This window comes from Chroicocephalus ridibundus, chromosome 5 (genome assembly GCF_963924245.1).
Source record: "Chroicocephalus ridibundus chromosome 5, bChrRid1.1, whole genome shotgun sequence".
NCBI lineage: Eukaryota > Metazoa > Chordata > Aves > Charadriiformes > Laridae > Chroicocephalus > Chroicocephalus ridibundus.
This window is the reverse complement of record NC_086288.1, coordinates 67,488,306-67,508,084: the sequence shown is the minus strand read 5'-3', so window position 1 is coordinate 67,508,084 and position 19,779 is coordinate 67,488,306. Positions and strand designations below refer to the sequence as shown.

Genomic DNA, 19,779 nt, shown 5'->3' with positions numbered 1-19,779 from the left:
CACTGCTCCTGGACTGCAAAAATTCATCAGTCCCTGTACGATTTTATTGCCACACCATTTTGTAAGGTAATATAAAAACCTGTCCTCAGGTATAACCATATCTTCTGCTTACCATTAAAACCTGCCATTAAAAGACAGACTAATACAGTCTTCTGTGTAACAGGCTATTCAGACACCATTTTTTTCCACCTGGAAACTGCAGAGACTAATGAGTTGGTAATATTATTTATACGTTATTGTTCTCATGCACTGAGGTTTGCAGTTAAAAATATAGGCTTGAAGACTTAAACTGAACAAGCCTGAATGTTAATTTCTTTAATACTACATTTAAAAAGCAAGTGACTAACATACTAACTTCTGCATGCCAATATTTCTGTGGATTTTTTTTTTTAAAGGAGTATACACATACATGTCTTTTTCATAGCTATTTAATACTTGAGATCAAATTAAACAGTAATGGCAGAATATTCCTTCTGTACTCCTACTGGAGCATATGTCTCACAATAGAGTTAAAGCAAGTTTTAACTATTTCCCTTGAAGAAACATCCTATTATAAATTTTGCAGTTATTGTAGCTTACATGCAAACTTGGCTTGAAATTAATACTATGGTTACACAGGGTTTAAAAAAAAGAAATAGTACAAAAAACCAAACTCCAACCTATTTATTGAAAAGCTCTTGACTCAAGTAAAACCCAGCAGCCATTCATCTAGACTTTCAAAGGTCCTCTCCCCAAACATACATGTTTTAACATAAGGATGCAAATATGTTTCAACTGAAGTTGTCTTAAAATATTTTGATAATTGATCAATATGAGCTGACGCTACTGACAGAAAAGTAAAAGCTGTAAGATTTGTCAACAATAGATGGCATTCTTCCTCTCAGTCATACTTAAATCAATGTTCCAACATCACCTATAAAAGAATTTTGCAGCAGCACTTTGTTTTCAGATACCTTACCAACTGTGGTAAACAATAAATATTACTTTATTCTTTCACTTCACAATGGTCCTAGAATTCCCTCCTGTATCACAGAATTGTCTGACCTGAACCACTGCATTAATTAGCTTTTCATCATAAAGCACTTCTTGCTGTGTCATTGTTCAGACTATAGATGACAGGAGGTCAGTCAGTAATTATGCAGCATGCATTACTGTGTTAGTCACAAAATGTAAACTACACACACTGGCAAGCCCTTCACAATTACCTAAGGGAATAAATGTATAAAACTATGTTACAAAAATATTAGCATTCCAAAGTAAATTACACAAGTGTCAGGAAACACCAGAAATTGGGCTGCCGGTAACTTTCATTTTGCTTCTTGGTGCACATGCCTTCTAGATTAAAGCAAGCACACAATCACATTACTTTTCTATGAGATCCCTGTCATAATCAGACTACATAATAGTTTTAGCCCCCCAAAAGGGACATTTACTATATCTTCTTCACTAAATGTACTCATATGTACTTAAGTATGTGTGCATTTCACATCAACAGATTCCACACTAAATACATATTGCTGACTTTCATTAGCAGAATTATGCTGAGTATGTGAATACACAGTGCTCAGCTTTTGAAATTTTGGTCTAACTGAATTATCCAACAACACACAGAACTCAGTTCTGCAGACAAGCATTTGCATCTCTTTTTACCCTCTTCATGAACTGCTATACAGTTTTTAACTTTTGTGACACATGAATAAGTCTTTCATTTCAAATAACTCTCAATGCATTCTCCAAAAAAGGTCCATTTTATAATGCTGGCCTCGGGGGGGGGGGGGTGGGGGGGGAGAGAGACAAGGTAACACTGGTCTGGAGGGGGGGGGGGGGGGGGGAACCACACAAAAAAAGGCAAGCCACGACAAACCAACTCACCCAAGGAAGATTGATTCTGTCTGAATGGAAAAAAAGCAACACCAAACCCCTTCAAAACAACACTCTTCCCCCACCATTCAGATGTTTTCTCAAATCTAATTATTTAATTTTGTAACATCTTAACATTGGTACATTAAGACTTGGTTTTACAAGACCAACTCTATTTGCAAAAAAACTATTACACTAAACAGAATGATCCGCTTCCAAACAGGTCACCAGCACGACTACATATTTTAGGTCTACAGTGTAGTTCTCCTTTTAAAGTGAAGGCACAAGTTACAACCAGGAAATTATCTTCTTTCCAGACATTATCTTCTGTCATCTAAACACTAGTGGCTGATGCGTATAGTGAAACACGGAAGGGACAGGGAAATCACCATGATTTGCTAGACAGAGGAACTTGGGACTCAAGTTCTGAAGGGGAGCATCCCTACCATCACAGATGCTTCTACTTTTTTACTCTCTCCCTTCCAGGCTCATTTCCTTTCTCCTCAGCTTCTGACACCTCCTGCTCCTGCTCAATATTCTCCAGTGTCAGTCTCTGTTAGGCTGTTTCCTCCTCCTTTATCTGCCCTGGGCCCCAGCGGGGAGGTGGGTGGGCACTGGGGAGACTCTCCCTGCTCTCCAGTCCAATGCTGCTGCACCAGCAGCTCCTGGCCAGGAGAACCAATCACAAGGGATGTCCTCCTTAGGGAAGATGAAACAACCGGATTTTCATCAGTAACATCTAATGCTTTCAAGTGCATATACACCTATATCTATCACAATAATTTTCAGGTATTTTTCCCACTTGATGAGGATTTATTTTTCAAAACAATGACAAACAGCACATGTCTCATCTCTGGACAATACTCAAGTCCCACTCTTAGCTCCAATGCATGGAGCAACTAGAGCAACTGAAAACTTGGAAAATTGTTCTAATTTCCAACAAAAAAAATTATTTGCCTGTAACATCCCTTGAGACATTTTTGTTTACTGGAAGTTCAATTTCATATCAAAGTAGATATCTGGCATGGAAAATTTGCATAAACACCATTTAAAAGTAACCAAAAGTTAAAAAAAAAATAAAATCCTCATTTATCATCAAGAAACTTTAACAGAAGGTGTGTCTGCCAGCTCCATATATATTATACACAAACAGAAAGTTTACAAGTACCAGCACCACTGAGTAACTTGGTATCTCTGATGAAATATTAGCTTCTGTTAAAGCTTCTAAATGTAGTAAGTTATCTTGCTTTTTCCAGATTGAAGAGATGCACAATTACTGATACCAGCTTTAATAAACAAGAAAAAAATTACACCTTATTGGCTTAAGAGAGCTATAGACATGAAGTTCTACTGCAGAGCCCCCCACTCCAGCATAAATTAAGTATCAGGACCCATGGACGCCCGAGATTAATCCCAAATTTAACTTGAAACGGCATCTCTCCTTGAGATCGAAAAATGCAACATTTTTTTGAATGACCACCACCTTAAATTACAGAAATACACACACAGTTACATTAGATTCCGAAGCCTTTCCTTGATGCTTCAAGGCTAAGGAGCTTAAACTGTCGAGCCTGTAAACAAGTAAAAGTCAGCATTATACAAGTTACAATGCACAGCTTAAACCTGTAAATTAACCTTTTATATGGAATAGTCTGTTCTACTATAGAAAAGATTTGTCTTCTGGCAGCACAGAAGTTGAACTTAAATATTTTTCAAATTTAAAACTTGTATTTTTTTTTAAAAAAATCAGACTATTTTAAAACACGTAGCTCTACATTTTTATGGTGTAAATTAATTTTACAAACAAAGCATCTCAAGACACATGATTTGAAGTGTACAAAGACTGCATACACAAAAACATTACTTGCCTTCATATGGTGTGTCCGGAGGTCCTGCTATTTCTCCTCTTAATTCTGTAAAATTCTCATCTACAAGATCTACTTTAATTTGATTTTTGCTCGTCTTAAAAATAAACAGAGAAACAAAGAGTCATAAGTAAGCATTTGACATACAGATTTCCCCCAAAAGATGGTGTTTTAAGTTTTTAGAATAGTAGTTTGTTAAAATATATAAATAAAAATTTTAAAAAATAGTAACCTAAAGTGAATAGCTATCTTCCAGTTGGAATTTTACTTCATTAAAAATAGATTATTTGTGAAGGATTACAAATCTCAATTTTATTTATCCTATCACTAAAGTAAGCAAAGCAACCCAGCAATGTAATATCTAAAGTTATATTTTTTAGTTGATTACATTTTAAGACCACGATCTTTCAAATCAGCTATTAATTCTATATATCTTAAACTATAAAACTAAATTGACCAAGTTACACATTGGGTTTTTTCCTTGTTTAGAGCAAGTTAATTAATAATAGACAAGATCATCGCTTTCACTGGAATACAGAAAGACTTCCCCAAATGGAGTGCTCACTATTTTTAAACAATACAATGATCTAAACAGAATGCTGTAGTCTTGTTTAAGATCATGTTTATCTTTAATATTTAGGCGTAAGGCACAATTTATTTATACACTTGAATTTCATTGTCACCTCCTCAACATTTTCACACCCTGTATCAACTTGCCTACAAAATAAAAACACTGTATTTTGATACTGAAAAAACCCATATGTTTTCCAGACAATGATTCTCAGAAGTGTGTAGCCAGAGCTACTCATCCCATTGACTTTGCTTTCCAAGTCCAGAGAGCAGCGTTAGTGAAATTCATACAAATCCTCCAGCCAGAAACTTCTCTGGGGAGATGCAGAGCAGAATCTCCTTTTAGAAAGACATACCAGGGAGATTTTAGAGGTAAGTAATTACAGGTTTGTCTATTCTGCTGCTTCTGTATACCATGCTTACTTCTGTATACCATGCAACATAGATTTCCTGAATCCTCTTACCCGCCCCGAGAAATCGTATCACCTTCCCAGATCCTTTAAAATTGTTCCAAATAGTTTTACGCCAAAAAGCCCCATGCAGCTGCACTTCTCCCTCAGAGTAAACCTGGTTGCTGACAGCTATGAGAGAAGAGTTAAGACAGATAAAGCTGATGGTTGACATCACCTGGTTCGTGGATCTACCAATGATGTGAATGAACCCTTAAGGATGCAGAATCCACTGAACAACAGCTGGGAAATTATCTCTATTTCCTTCCTGTAAAGATTCTATAGATTCAGTCCCCCCACCAAAAAGAGTGCTCTTCTGACCAGAGAGGTTCACAGATACAACCAAAAATCAAAGTTTAAGTAAGTGTCACCATGTATAAGACTCTAATTAAAAGTTTCACTAAATTGATCCAGTGGTGATTTGGGAGCTTTTTACATCTGCCCTTAAAACTTAAGCAAAAAAAACCTTCAGCCCACACAAACGAAGCAACACCCACGACTGCAGAGCTGACGCCAAGTACTGCACTTCAAAAAAACCAGATTCAAACATGCTACAAATTAAGAATGCACCATGCACTTCCATAATTGAAAGCTGGTATTTAGTAATGGTTCTGTTTTACTGATTTATATCTATAAGCTAGCTTTTTGGTTTAAGGTCACCATCAGATCTTGCGTTGTCTTTCATGACCTTAGCTAAGACATCAGAGAAAGGAATTTATTAAGAGAACTGATGAAATGATTTTTAAGCGTATTTTAAATTTATTTTTTTTCTTGCAAAGAAACTCCCTCTCTGAATCCAAACTCAATCACAGGCAACAAGTTTCTCTTGCAAGCTTTCCAACCCCCTTTTTAAGTATTTTTGCTCTCACTGTTCCAACTGGCAGCTCATTTCACAACCTCACAACTGTTAAAAGCTTTCTAAACTACAATTTAGGTAAAGTTGTAATCTATTTACACCCACCTGTGAGAGCATTGTTTCCCAGCTTCAACAAGTTTCTTCGCATCTCTAGTATTTATTCCCCTTGCAAAATATATGGTATATATACCAGCTTCCCTTTTCAGCCTTAGTTTTGCTCTAAACAAGCTAAAATTTTATTCTCGCCATACTGATTTTTTTTATTATTACTTTCTCCACTCTGTGTCCCATGATCACCGAACTAGCCCTGCATAAAGGAATTTATATGAAGTCTCAGAATCAGTGCCACAAATACTCTGTTGCACCCACTGAAAATACATCACAACCAGCATAGCCTAAGATCAAATTTGCCTTCTTAGGTGGCAGCATGACAAGACACTCAGATCAAGTGACAGAGTCCCAGCAAGGCTTCCTTTGGAAGTTTTTGTCCTCTTCAGTGACTGCACTGTGCTTTCAGCAGCGCTGCCCCTGAACCTATTAGATCACAACACAGCACATTGGTTTAAATAACCGAAACAGTTAACAAGTCACTAAAACTACCTGCTCTGGTAATGCAGTCATTCCAAGGTCTACTCAGGTTCTCCTGCTCCCCCTCTGTCAACCAGTAAGCTCCTGTCAACTTCACCTAGCAAGCTCCAAGTTGACAGCAGGAGTCCTTGTTCTCTGCAAGTAAACCTGTAACTTTCAATCTTGAGGACAGAATCAGTAGCAAAAGGGGTGAATTTCAATGATACAATCCATCTATGGTTAACCCATGCTGCAACGTGCTTAGTTTTCTACTTAGCATTTCACTTTTCTTCAGTGCCCTGCACACTGATGTAGCAGCCTGGATATTCACCTTCATATTCCATTTCAATTAGTTATCACACTAGCTGGTTTTCACAAGTCCTTCCTGAATCCATAAATTTGGTAAAAGCCAAACATCCATCCTATTCCTAAACTCTGTTTCTTTGAAGAGTCAGCAATCCTGGTCCCCCCATTTGAGATGACTGCTTTTATTACTACAGCTGTAGCTACCTCCATACCCTTATTTCCTTTGTACAGAACCTTGAGGAAAAGCAGCAGGCTACCCTACACTGTTTCAGTGTAAAGATTAATTTAAATTCCGGTTCATGTTTAAATTCTACCATGCCCTCAATACAACAAATGCATTTTTTTTATTTACATAGCTGAAGAACCTTTTTCATGCTATTCTGATAGACTTTTTAAGGTTCAACTCAGCTTGACCTTGCCAGCTCTTGCTTTTTCCTTCATCCCTAGAGTAATAACTAATATTTAACTCTACTGAAGTGATTATTCATCCAATTAAATCTGGAGTGTTTTCCTACAATATTTCACATTAATGAGGATCACATAGGATAAAATTACTTAATTTTAGCAGCTCTCTCGGAATAAACCCCTGGCCTCCACTGTAATCATCTGAACTGTCTCTAAAATGTTACCAACAGCAGTGTTCTCCAAAAGCGTGCCTCTGACAACAATGACCTTAGCACAGAACTTATGAATCAACTTGTGATCTCACAACACAAGTTGATTTTCCAGAAGCAGTTGCTCCACAAAGACCTCATTACGCTTCCATACCAAGTCTAAAATAGCATCACCTCCTGTTAATTCAGTAATAATTTGGTGACTAAATCACTGGGCTAGCAATTCCCAAAATATCTGAGCCATGCCATCACTAGCGGCATTTATTTCCATAATCTCAGAGAAGTTAAATTCTCTAACAATACAATTCCCACTAGCATTTCTCACCAGCATGAAAACATGCCACCAACACCAAAATCCTTTTCTAGGAATCTACAAGTCCAACACTAAACCAGCAGAACTTCCCATCATCACACCTGAAAGTTATTTTGCTCAAGACCAACAAAAAAGAGAAAGGAGTGTTAATGCAACATATTACACAATGCATGATGTCATTCTCTCATCTTTTATTCTTCATATTCTAGTTGGATTATGCATAGTCTTTTTTTCTTTTTAAACACATCCCCTGCTTCACACTAGGGCTCTAGTCAAAAGATTTTTTGTCTTTTAGATCACCCCAACTGCTGAGACTCATTTATGCATTGCTACAGTCATGTTTACCCAATTTTATACTGTCTTGTGGAGATTAAACCCAAGTATGGAGATTAAACTAAAAGCAGGAGGCAGAAAAGTTGGGAAAGACTCATATGAGGCACTTTCATCCATTACAAAACGCATATCTATAAAGAAACCCAAAGGAATCAATCCTTCATAAAAAGTCATTCTGTGAGCATCTCCTGAAGATTGGATACTCAATCATATTTATCACAGTAGCTACTGATCGATAATATTTTGACTTGTCTTTGTCTGCCTCCTCTTTAAAAAAATACTGAGAATTACACTGTCTAATTTTACATCTGAGTATCTTTCTTTCATAGAACACACAATCCACTCCAGCAGAAACTTTGAAGAGTAAGTTCTGCCACCATGAAGACTTATTACACAGGTCTTCTCCAATTCTACTAAAATCCTTTTAGAGAGCAGCTCTGGACCTTGTAATATTACTCTCAGCAGACAACAAGCTCTTCTGTTCTTTTTATTCACCATAGTCTACAGGCCTTAACAAGGAGTCCCTCATTAGAGAGGCCTGCCTTCTTTCTGTGGTTAATCCACCCTTTTTCCTGAGCCTTCCACAGTATCTCCTTCTCTCTTCTCCAATCTGCCCGTAAAAAACTCTTTTATTTATGCGTTATTCATGGCCTATTAGCCTCTTCACTAGTCCAGTACCTCCACTCTTAAAAATTAAAGTTTTCCTTCACAGAAGATAAAAAGCAAAGAGAGAACCAAGACAAAACTATATCACAGAAACATTACAGGAACACATTAAGACAAGACGATAAAAATTGCATTGTTCTTCTAAACAATTCTTTCCCACATACAAAATACTATTTACTACATTTACAAAAAAAATTACAATATATATATTCCAAGTTCAATCTTCAGGTAAGCCTACTTCCTGAAGACTGAAGGTCAATGAAATGACTTTTTTCTTTTTTTAGAATTAGGAGTTACAAGCGCATGGGAATTTTTTATCCAAAAAGCCTCCAAATTCTACAGTTATTTTGATAAGTAGGCTATCAGAAAAAAAGTTAACCTCAAGTAGTGTCAGAGCTGGCAATGGACAGATGGATACTGGTAGGCTTAACCAAAAATGCAGGAATAAGATGATTTTAGTTTCTTTTTCATTACATGGCCAGCAGTTTTTGACATCTGTATTGAAACTTCTAGAGTAGAAGGAAAAAAAACCACCAAAAAAACCCCCTCAAAAATCCCTCACACTTCCATGTCAGCCATGGCTACAAAACACATTGTAAACTTAATACCAGGTGATGATGACATACAACAAAGAAATTTTGAGTGAGGTTATTCTAAAACCAACCAGCTCTACTTACTCCCCCCATGACATTAACATCATAGTAATTAATAAAAATAATAAAATTGTAATAAAAATATTATGCACAATAAAATTACTCTAAAGAAATATAACAGGCCAAATTCTCCACTATGCATCCATTCTACGTTTTAAAATGTTGTGTTCAGAACAGAAAAGGAAGAGAAATTATGCTTATTAGCAATATTACTATCTTCAATTCAGCATGTTACATTCTTAAAAAGAATAAAATAATGTCAAAATGAATTATTACTTGTGTGTTCTAAGTGTATCTGTCTCACCTTACATATTCTGATACCATGTGCAAAATTCCTATCAAATATCTTTGGGTGTAAATGCTGAGATGGTAAATAAGGATTTTTAAAATCAAAAAACACCACACACAAAACAAAAGAACACCCTAATTCAAACAGAATTAGATTTGGAATTTAAAATCCAATGGTTACTTCTGAATAATTCTGTGTGCAAAAAAAACCGAAACAAAATCCCACTATTCCACAGAGCAATTCACTATCTGCAATCTGTGATTTTTATAGGTCCTGTATCATGATTTTTCTCCATCTTAAGGGGAATATACTCTATATCAGGTAAAGTACTACTCTTCTAATCTACTTTGTTTTTACATAAAATAACTCATAGAAAACTCTAGAAACATACGTATGTTAAAAAAAAACAAAAACAAAAAACAAAAACAACAAAACAGAAAAACCCTAACCTGCAAAGACACACATATAAGTGATGTGTAGAGATAAACAAGCCTAGTTGCAATAAAAGCACCTAAGTATTAAAACTCTGTAACTATTTAGTGCTTTAAGACTAGCAACTTACACATTAAGGAGAAGTTTTAAGAAGTGACAAAAATGTTGAACAATGTACATGCCAAGATTTCAGCAAAGATTAAGGAATAAATCAGAAAAATTTCTCCAGAGTTTTCTCAATCAAGGACAAAGACCACTAGCTTGCGAGAGAGGGTGTGCATTTAAAACAATGTTTTACAGCACTAATCATTTCTGAATAGCACAGACAAAAAAATTACTTTTTTATTTATATTTCTTTCAGATGGAATTTTTATATTACTGTTTGATTCCTCTATGAAATAAACTGGCAATATTTTTTAACCTACCTAAAATCTAACCAAATTTTAGTTACTTCTTTAATACAGCTACGACTTACAAATGTAAAAAAGTAGGTACTTTTGAACATCCAAACATTTTATACTGACGCTATAAGGATCAATATTTAATAAGCCAAATTAAGTAAGAAATACTTCGGCCTAGTGTGAAGCCATGCTAGCAAAATTAATTTATGGTACTATAAATTTACTAGTGTCTCATAAAACTCTTCTTACCCTTCCCCCCATTTTATATTCTACCACAACAGTCCTACTCTACACCAAAATCTGGCATGAACATATCCCAAGAGAGTTATAGAAAAAGATCATCTGATTAACTATCATAATGAAATCCATATAATGCTATTTTTGCAAAAGGCTGTGAATTCTCTGAGTCAACATAAGTGTTGAGCAGAAAACTCCAAACTTTCAGTAACAGTTTACTCCATTAAACAATTATTTAAATTAATAACTTCAAAACCAAATCCAAGTTTATTCTTATCCTATTTACCAACCCCTTGCAAATTTGTGGATAAGTATTCAAATTTTGTTTTGCCATAATTGCCATGTTATTTTCTTACACCCTTTTGCTACTATATCATTAACTTTCAACTTAGTCCAAATGATTTGGCTCTCTCCACTTCACTGGCGTGTCAGAAGAGGAGGATCCTAAGAGAAGCTCACCTCTTCAGCTGCTGTCTAAGTCATCACCACCAGCCTCTCTCTCCTCTCACCTCCCTGGCCATAATTCTTGTCAAAGCAACACTCTACCTTCTTAAACCTTTGCTACCACAGAGTATCTCAGGATAAATGCATTGGATCCACTTAGCTTACCCTTTCGCAAGAAATGGGAAACCAGTAAAAAGGCAGGATCTATCACTCTACTAGGAAGCAAAGAGCAGGACACTGTCCTGCAGCAAAATGGCAAACTCAACTTCAAAAATATTGAGGTCTGTAAAATTGCCGATTTTTTTCCCTAGTCACAAAGAGCTATCAAAGCAAGAGGGAATAGGTTCAATACTTTGGAAGTATTCCTTCAGACACACTCCAGTTTAAAAGCCAGAATCAAGTGCATTTCCAGAACCATAAAAAGCTGAAGCTTGTTATTATTAAGAGAAGCAGAAATGCCACATAATTACCACAGTCATGGCTACAAAGTATATGCATTGCACTATCAGTTGAGATCAGCAGATCACATTCGCATTCTCAGAGAGCTCTTGCTGACCTTCAAAGCACAGAGAAACTCTCATCTGTGAGACAATCAAATGTTTGGGGCAGGACAAGGAGAAGAGAAGAAACAAGTCTGTCTAAAGCACATTCAAGAGCAGCTTTCCTAGATAAGGAAAGGTCAATACAAAGAAATGCATTTTCTTAAAACGCTCTTATGTTCTTTGACCTTATATCACTTTCAGTCTTTAAGTTTTCCCACATTTCACCTCACTGTATTCACATGTATCTCCTAGAGTTATGGCTGTTTTAGTAAAAATATAAGATTATTTGTGCATACTAATTATTTTTTTTATTTACTGAGCAATATGCCATGTTACTAACAAATAACTTGTATTATATCTAAGGAGCTACAAATATGAATACTGTGTGAATTCTGCAGTACTGGTAATAGACTCAAACTAGAATTTTCATATTTATCACCATTTTATTTATTAAATGCATCTTGATAAGATTCTTTAATAAAATGTCTTGACAAGAGACTAAACTTGCAACAACCTTAAAATTCTGTACTATTACACATGTTCACATACAAGAACAATAACGAGACGGATTTTTTTTTCCTGCCCAAAACATCTCAAATATTAAAACCATCTTCATTCTGCAAGAGTTAGACCTGGACTATCAACAAGTTTTAGTAAAACTATTTACATTTAAGGTATCTAAATACGTATTCTTGCTGATGTTCAGCTGTTAAAACATCACTTGACCAAAAAAACAAAAGAGAAGACTTGTCATGGTTTTGGCCGGATTGGCCAATCAGAACGACAGATGGCCCTCCCCTTCCCTCTCTCCTCAGAGAGGAGAGGAAGAGATAAGGAGATTTACAAGTTTAGAAAAATAACTGAACTACTTTAATGAAAATAATAATAAATAAGAAAATAGTAAATAATAATAGAATAATAAAAATTAAAGGAGAAAAAAAGTATACAATGTATACAAAACTGTATCCAGCTCCCAGGATGACGATCGCGTCACCAGCAGACACAGGGAAAGTCCCAGACTGCAGTCAGCGACGGACAGGAGCTGAATTCCAGAACTAGAGTCAGGAATGCTCGGATCGGGATCAAAGACAGACAAACAGACAGGGTCCTCCTCCGACGTCAGCCATTGAAGAAAGAGCAAGCCAGAGCAGCCTTGCCCCTTTGATCCCTCAGCTTTTATACTGAGCATGGTGCAGATGGCATGGAATACCCTGTTGGTCAGTTTTGGGTCACCTGTCCTGTCTGCTCCTCCCTGCAGGTGGGACCCCTCTACGCTTCTCCGCTTCCGACCCTCTAACGGGGCAAGCAGCGAAGTTACCTGACCTTGGCTGTTATAGCAATAAGTATAAGCAAGAGCCTCTGTGCATACCGTTCCCTGGTATAATCAGGTCTTATCACTCTGAGAGTGAACAGTTTCTGAACAATATGCTGTTAATTTCAGGCTTTAGTCAGTTAGAAGAGGCCCAGCTAAGAAGTAAAATTACAAATCAGAAAATTGGTTCTGTTTTACCTCAAACCAGGACAAGACTGTACTTCCATGGCAACTTAAGCCAGTCTAACAGCTGCCAAGGTCCTACTTTCCTCCTGGTCCTGGTAGAATTAGTGTAAAGGAGGGGGCAAGATTTTGTGCAAGTGTTCATACAACTGCACAGAAAACATATGAATTAAAACTATCTTAGTAAGAGAGTTCTTTCATTTTAACCCAACACCATGATTTGATTCACCACAAACACTGCAAGTAAAAGAAGGAGCACAGAAGTGGGAAGAGGTGACCAGGCTGCAAGAGGAATGTGACACTGCTTCTTGGCACTGCCTTAGGACAACTTAAAAGAATTTTGAAACTTCAGCTCTAGTGCCTGTCTAAACTATTTCTGACAAAATGGTTGCGTCAGTCACGGGCATGCAGAGGTGTAACTGACACAGCTCTGCTGGCATAAGCCCGAAGTGCAGTTATACAATCATTGCTTGTCTCACTAAGGGATAGTGCGGTTAAACTGGTAAAGCTATGCCACAAAAACAGTGTACATAACAGCATACTCACACTCCTGTACTGGTGTAAAGGCCCCTACACAGTCATAAGCTATGTCTATGTTTAACTATGCAAGATATTTACAGTACCCAGGAGCATTAATCATGGGCAGGAGTTGCCTGAACCTGAATGCCACTGAGATACTAAACATCAGAACGGGCACAGTGCAAGGGATTCCTGTTTTGGATAATCCAGTTCAGGAAAGCCTAAATGAACAACCAATTTTGCAGGAATGCTAGATGCATTTTCCTTATCTTTTTACGCACAGTTCTGTCTGATGCAAACCAACTGAAAAACCTTGCAGATAAATTATGCTTTAATAATCAGTTTGACCTGTACTTTGAATTAGGCATTCTATGAACACACAAACCCATTTGAGGCAGATTCTACAGTCAATTCTGTAAGTCCACCTACCCTACTTCACTTGCTAGTAATTCTATATATAAAGGAATCGCAGGATTCAGCTCATTTTAAATTGAGTATGCTAATTCACTCGCAGTCCCACAGTTTGAAGACATGTAGAAATAGCTCAGAACAGTTATTCTGTACCAGTTTCCCATATGGACACCCTTATTCCAAAGTAGAAGGGCTTACCTAAACACTCTCTGAGCTCTAAGAGTTTCCAGAAAGGCAGCAAATACAACACAGCTCCCATGATTTCCATTTGTATACACTATCTTATTTCACAGTAGCCTTCTGTACTTGAACACATCCTAATATAGCAAAAACTTAAAAAGACTTTCTCACAGTTCACTTTCAGCTAAAAATAAAAAGCAATATATATACATATGGCTTGAACTAAACTGGAACACGGACTAATGCATTTGTGGGTTTGGGGTTTTTTTCTCCCCTTCATTAAACACTGCACAAATGTATTTTAGAATCTGAAGTCACATCACCTTAAACCTTGATTTTCAAAAGTAACTAGACATACACAATCATTAGTCATTCCTTTCCCAATGAACTGTTGATCTTACTGGCTAATATTGAACAGAAGTGATGAAATAATGAACACAAATTAGCTTCCTATGTGTCCTGTGACAACAGACAAAGGTAGACAGGGTAACCCCTATTAACATTCCAACAGAAGAATGATACACAGTACAAGCTCGGCTCTCTTCGATATAAGCATAGCCAAATTGTAATTATACCATATGACTGACTGAGTTTTATGGTGTCAACTAAAGCATGAGTGCCGAATAAAGCTTCTTCTGTAGCTAGGGGTATTCACAACATCGCTCTCCTGTGCAAACACTTCGAAGACTAGAGAGGAGCAATCCATGGCCTTAACACAATTCTGTTACAACAAACCAGAAAAACAGACATGGATTCGGTCCTCAAACGACGTTATTTTTGCTGCTTACAGAGGTACTTACTTTAATATGCAGATACCATTTTATGAAATACTCAAGGCACGCACATTCAAGTGCTCCCAATTCAAATATTACAAGTATTAACACTGATATAATCTGAAGGGAAAACATTAGATAAGTCAGTAGTGCAAGTGGACTACATCCCTAGAGTGCCTTATAGAATACTCTCTCTCAAAAGTCACACTCTTTGCTATAAAAGAACTAAATTGCTTATTTTCCTTATCTAAATTGCAGCAAAGTTTTACCTAGTTTGTCAGAAACAAAAAGATAGCCTGCATATTAATGATAAAGTTTAACCAAAAGCATTTTCTCAATTTAATACCAGCAGCAATTATTAGTGTAAAAGTGATGAAGTACAGCAATGAAAACAACCCTTACTAGGATTATGAAACAAGCTAGAAACCACTTAACAGGTAAATAATTTAAGAACTGCACTAAGTATTTAGACTAGTTTAACAAGTTTAATGCAACTGAAAGACCATTAGACAACTCAAGATTGGACTGTTAACCAGCACTTTCTTGCAGTTTATAGTCACACAAATTTACTATGATAAAATGTTAACTTTAAATTTCATACTAAGTAAAGTGAACTAACCTTAAGACTCGTACACTTCATTCCTATTAAAGCCAAACTCCTGGAAACAAGCACAGAAGAATGAATGGGAGACTGGGAAGGTTAAAGGATTGGCTAATTCCTACTATCCCTTAGGTCCACAAAGAGTTGTGGTCAGACAGTACCATCTGGTAGCTGCAGCCTAACCCTTAATCCTAAACTGACTAGCCCAGTCCTGTAACCAGCGACTGCTCTCTTTCCTCAGGTTTTTAAGAGATTACCAAAGACAACCAGATGAGCCTGACTCCAATGGAGACCAAGTTTTTTTTCTGTTTTCCACTTACTCCCAAAATCTTCAGGATTCTGTCAACTAATAAGTAGACCATTCACTAGAAATTTGGACTCAAATGGATACACATTAACATGAAAAAATGCCATTAGCTGAACATAGGAACAAGTGATAGATCTTGCTTCCCCTGCACAAATATTCCCCTTACTAATACTTGGCCAATTCATAGGTCTGGTCAAATGATCATTAACATTATATGCTAAGTATTTTGAATCACGGATTTAATAATATTCATAATACTAGTACTTATTAGTATCTACATAATACTGATCTGACAAGTCAATGGATTATATTCACAGAACTTGAAAAACAGTTACATAGTTCAGATAAACAGATGTAAAACTACAAGTAAACTAATAATTCAGGAAGATCACCTTAGAAGTCAGAATAATAAGTAGCTTTCTTAAACCATACTAGTAAATGCATTTTGGTTTGAGACAACTATTCTTTAGTTACCTAAAACGTGACTTACGGATGAACTCCTTTGAAGGCAAAGATCTACAGATCCATTCTGCATTATTTTCCAGTACAAACTGGAAGATATAACCAAACACACCACAGACAGAATTAAGAAAACCAAAGACGCACAGTAATGGCATTTCAGTATCCCTTTTATATAATTACAGAGAACGGGTCTAAACCCTGCCTTGCTGAAAATCATAGGCATGGCTTGAATACATAGTAGACGAAATTCTTTTTGGCAACATACAAAGGATCTCACAAACCATTATTTTGAAGTTAAGAAGAAATTCACATTTTGGACCAATGCCGCTTAAAGAAGCATTATGGATCCCATATACCTGCTCAATCTTCAGGGTTCCAGCCCAGAACTTGTTCAACCTAAAAACCCTGACAGCTTTGCATCTACCAGAAAAGCCTAGCCTCTGATTTGAAGAGGATTCTTTATTGTCTTACAATAGTGGAAACTTCTGAACTAAAAAGAAAAAGTCTATTTTAAAATTCTTCAATTTGTTTACAATGGAAAGTTTTACCAGGTGGGGCAACAGAGTTGGAGCCCCTGTCCATATGTTTTCTTTCACAAACAGAAAAAACACAGTAATTAAAAAACCAAACTTATACTAGAAATATAGAATCATGTAGGAAGAGACACCTGGGTAGCTTCTAGTCCTACCTCCTGCTCAAAGCAGGTCCAAAGAGAGCAGGCTGCTCAAGAACCTGTCTAGTCAAGTTTTGAACATCTCCAAGGATAGAGATTGCAGTCTCGCTGGTCAATCTGTTGAAATGTTTGACTACTATCATGGTAAATTTTCTCCCCCGGTGTCTAGTCAGAATTTCCCATGTTCCAGCTTGTGTCTGTTGGCTCTCATTCTATCCCTCTGCACTTCTGAGATGAGTCTGGTTCTTCTCCACAGCCTCTCATTAGGTATTAGAGGATGACAGGGAGATGTCCCTTTGAACAGTTCTCTCAACAACTTCTATTTTCTCACCCTCTCTTTACACATCACGTGCTCCAGCCCCTTAAGCACCTTCACAGTGTCCTGCTGGGCTCACTCCAGTATATCAATGTCCTATACCGGGGAAAGCCCCAAACTGGACACAGTACACCAGATACTGTCTCATAAACACAGAACAGAAGTGAAGAATCACTTCTCACAACACACTGACTACATTCTTGCTAATGCAACCCAGTACGTGGTTACGCTTCTTTGCCACAAGAGCACTGATGAATCATGTTCGACTTGCTCTCCACTAGGTCATGCAGGTCTTTTTCTGCTAGCCTACTTTGTTTCCAGTTGGTCTCCAGTACTCAGTGTGTATGTACTGATGTATGGGGTTATTTCCTCCCAGATGCAGGACTTGGTACCTACCTCTGCTGAACTTCAAAAGGTTTCTGTTAGCTCCTTTGTTTCTCCAGCCTAATAAGATCCCTTCGCATAGTACCTTCACTTCAACACACTGACACACCACCACCACTTCATCATATGCAAGCCATCATACGAACAGTGACTGGTACCAATTCTCTGGTACTATTCCAGGGATGCCCCATCCCTGGAAATGTTCAAGACCAGGCTGGATAGGGCTTTGAGCAATGTGATCTAGTGAGTGATGTCCCTTCCCATGGCAGGGGGTTAGAACTAGATGATCTTTAAGGTCCTTTCTAACCCAAACCATTCTATGATTCTATGATAATAACGTCAGTTTAAAAGTTCTCATCTTTAAGCTTTTTAATTAATTAGGCACTCTCTAGCTTCATTCATCCAAACAGTCCCACTGCACCTGCTACACCTCAACTGAGTTCAATGAGACTCTTCTTACGAATCAAAAGTTAAGCATAAGTACTAGCAGAAAATGAACACTGTTTAAAAAAAAAAAAATAAATCTGTTGCTGATTCAGGAGCCATAATAGAATACATCTCATTTTTATATATCTGGATTGGTTCTACATGATAAATGGGAAGACAGACAAGCATACACAATTTCCAACAGGCCCTTCTAGTAACGCTAAAGCACAATTACTACTATAAGTTTCCATCTCAATGAATTCAACTTCTAGCACCCAAGACTGCCCAAATATAAACAAACCAAAGTAATGAAGTTTTTCTGAGCCTGAAGATTAAATGCTTATGACTTTTCCAACTAGCAAGAAAATCTCAGAGGTGCCACGTAGCATCTTACTACATACTGACACAAACCACAAGACCACTACAGGCAATAATAAAAGCAAACAGCAGAGCAACTCACTAAAACTCTAAACGCCTAAAAAGGGACACGGTACGGCAGACTACCGTTACCTTTGCCTTCTACCTTTCTCCTGTAAGTGACAAAAACACATAGTGGACTCCAAAACAAATGTCTACTTCCTAACTAGAAATTAAGTACTTCAAATTTCGCCATTAACCTACTGTCTCCACTTGAAAGCTATTTTGGATTCAAGCAAGTTACAAATTTTAACTGCTACTTCAGATATCTGCTCATGCAGATATTCATATTCCTAACTGCAGTTGAGTTTAATTCATTTCCAGCTCTATCTGGGTTTACCTCCCATGCAGATAAACCCCCTGCCACTTGATATTCCTAAGAGAAGAACATTTTGTGGAAGAGATATCAGCAACTCACTTCGTGCTAGGAGGACGCTGTGTTTCCCAATGTGTTACCTTCAGTACCAGAGTAGTGGTTTCACTCTGACTTACAGATGTCCAGAAAACACCTTACATTTCTACACAATAAAATAAACTGGAGGGTCAATTAAACACTGAATCCTTCAATGCTAGCATAATATGATTTCTTTAAAGTGCCACTCCAATGCTCGATTAAAATATGAAAACAAGTCACACATTGTTTAACACACTAGATGAACTACAACCACTTCTCAGCATCAGTCTTTAAGTGACCACAAGATTTTTCAACATGTTTCTATTCACTGTTAAGTGACAGATTCTTCCTCTCATAAGGCAGTAGCTTATAAACAGAGAGCAGGTAAGGATCTGGCTACCCACTGCAGTATTTCAGTAACTATTCTGAAATAATACCAGCTAACCTTCACCAAAGCCTTCTCCCACTTATCAAAAGTGGGATATTATACTCCCTCCACCTATTTATTGGTTTCTCCATCATGCTGTAGCCTCATGCTTTCATTCAAAATGTTTTGCGGTTTTAGAATTTCAGCCCATAAAACCACCAAGGCAACAGATTAATGAAATGAGAGAACAAGAAGAGAGATAAAGTTGAGCAACTGATGTCTTCCCTAGACTAGGATTTGGAGTATGGTCTGATTTAATGTAGTGCTTACTCATTTTAGAATTTTAATACAAGCATAGTACAGTACCCTTAACACATATTTAACCAAACAAGTTACTACCTACACTAACTTAACAGCTTCATCTTTGTTAAAGATGGAGTACCTCATCTAACTGAGAATTTTAAAGCTTCTTCCCCACACACAAAGCTAAAAAGTTTTATTTAAAGCCTACTTTGGAGGCAACTCCTGACAAAGAAATTGTTGTTAGTTTCATCTATTTAATTCAAGTATTAAAGAGATGCAAAGTTACAAGGATCTCTCTTAAATACACAATATCCCATTTCTTAAGTTAATGTGTAGGGCTTATAATAAAACTAG

At 37.0% G+C, this 19,779-nt stretch overlaps 1 protein-coding gene across 2 annotated transcripts in view; it reads right to left on the bottom strand.

The window, feature by feature from the left end:
• UBE2K (ubiquitin conjugating enzyme E2 K) overlaps positions 1-19,779 on the bottom strand; it is a 41,256-nt gene that overhangs the window by 18,138 nt on the left and 3,339 nt on the right. Inside the window, exons 2-3 of one of the 2 annotated variants that reach the window (XM_063335510.1) lie at positions 15,395-15,434; positions 3,729-3,822 (exon numbers count right to left, since the gene is read on the bottom strand). In XM_063335510.1, the coding sequence (XP_063191580.1) occupies positions 3,729-3,822; positions 15,395-15,415 (115 nt within the window). In that variant the 5' untranslated portion in view covers positions 15,416-15,434. The remainder of the gene's footprint in view (positions 1-3,728; positions 3,823-15,394; positions 15,435-19,779) is intronic. The other variant, XM_063335509.1, reaches the window with a different exon arrangement.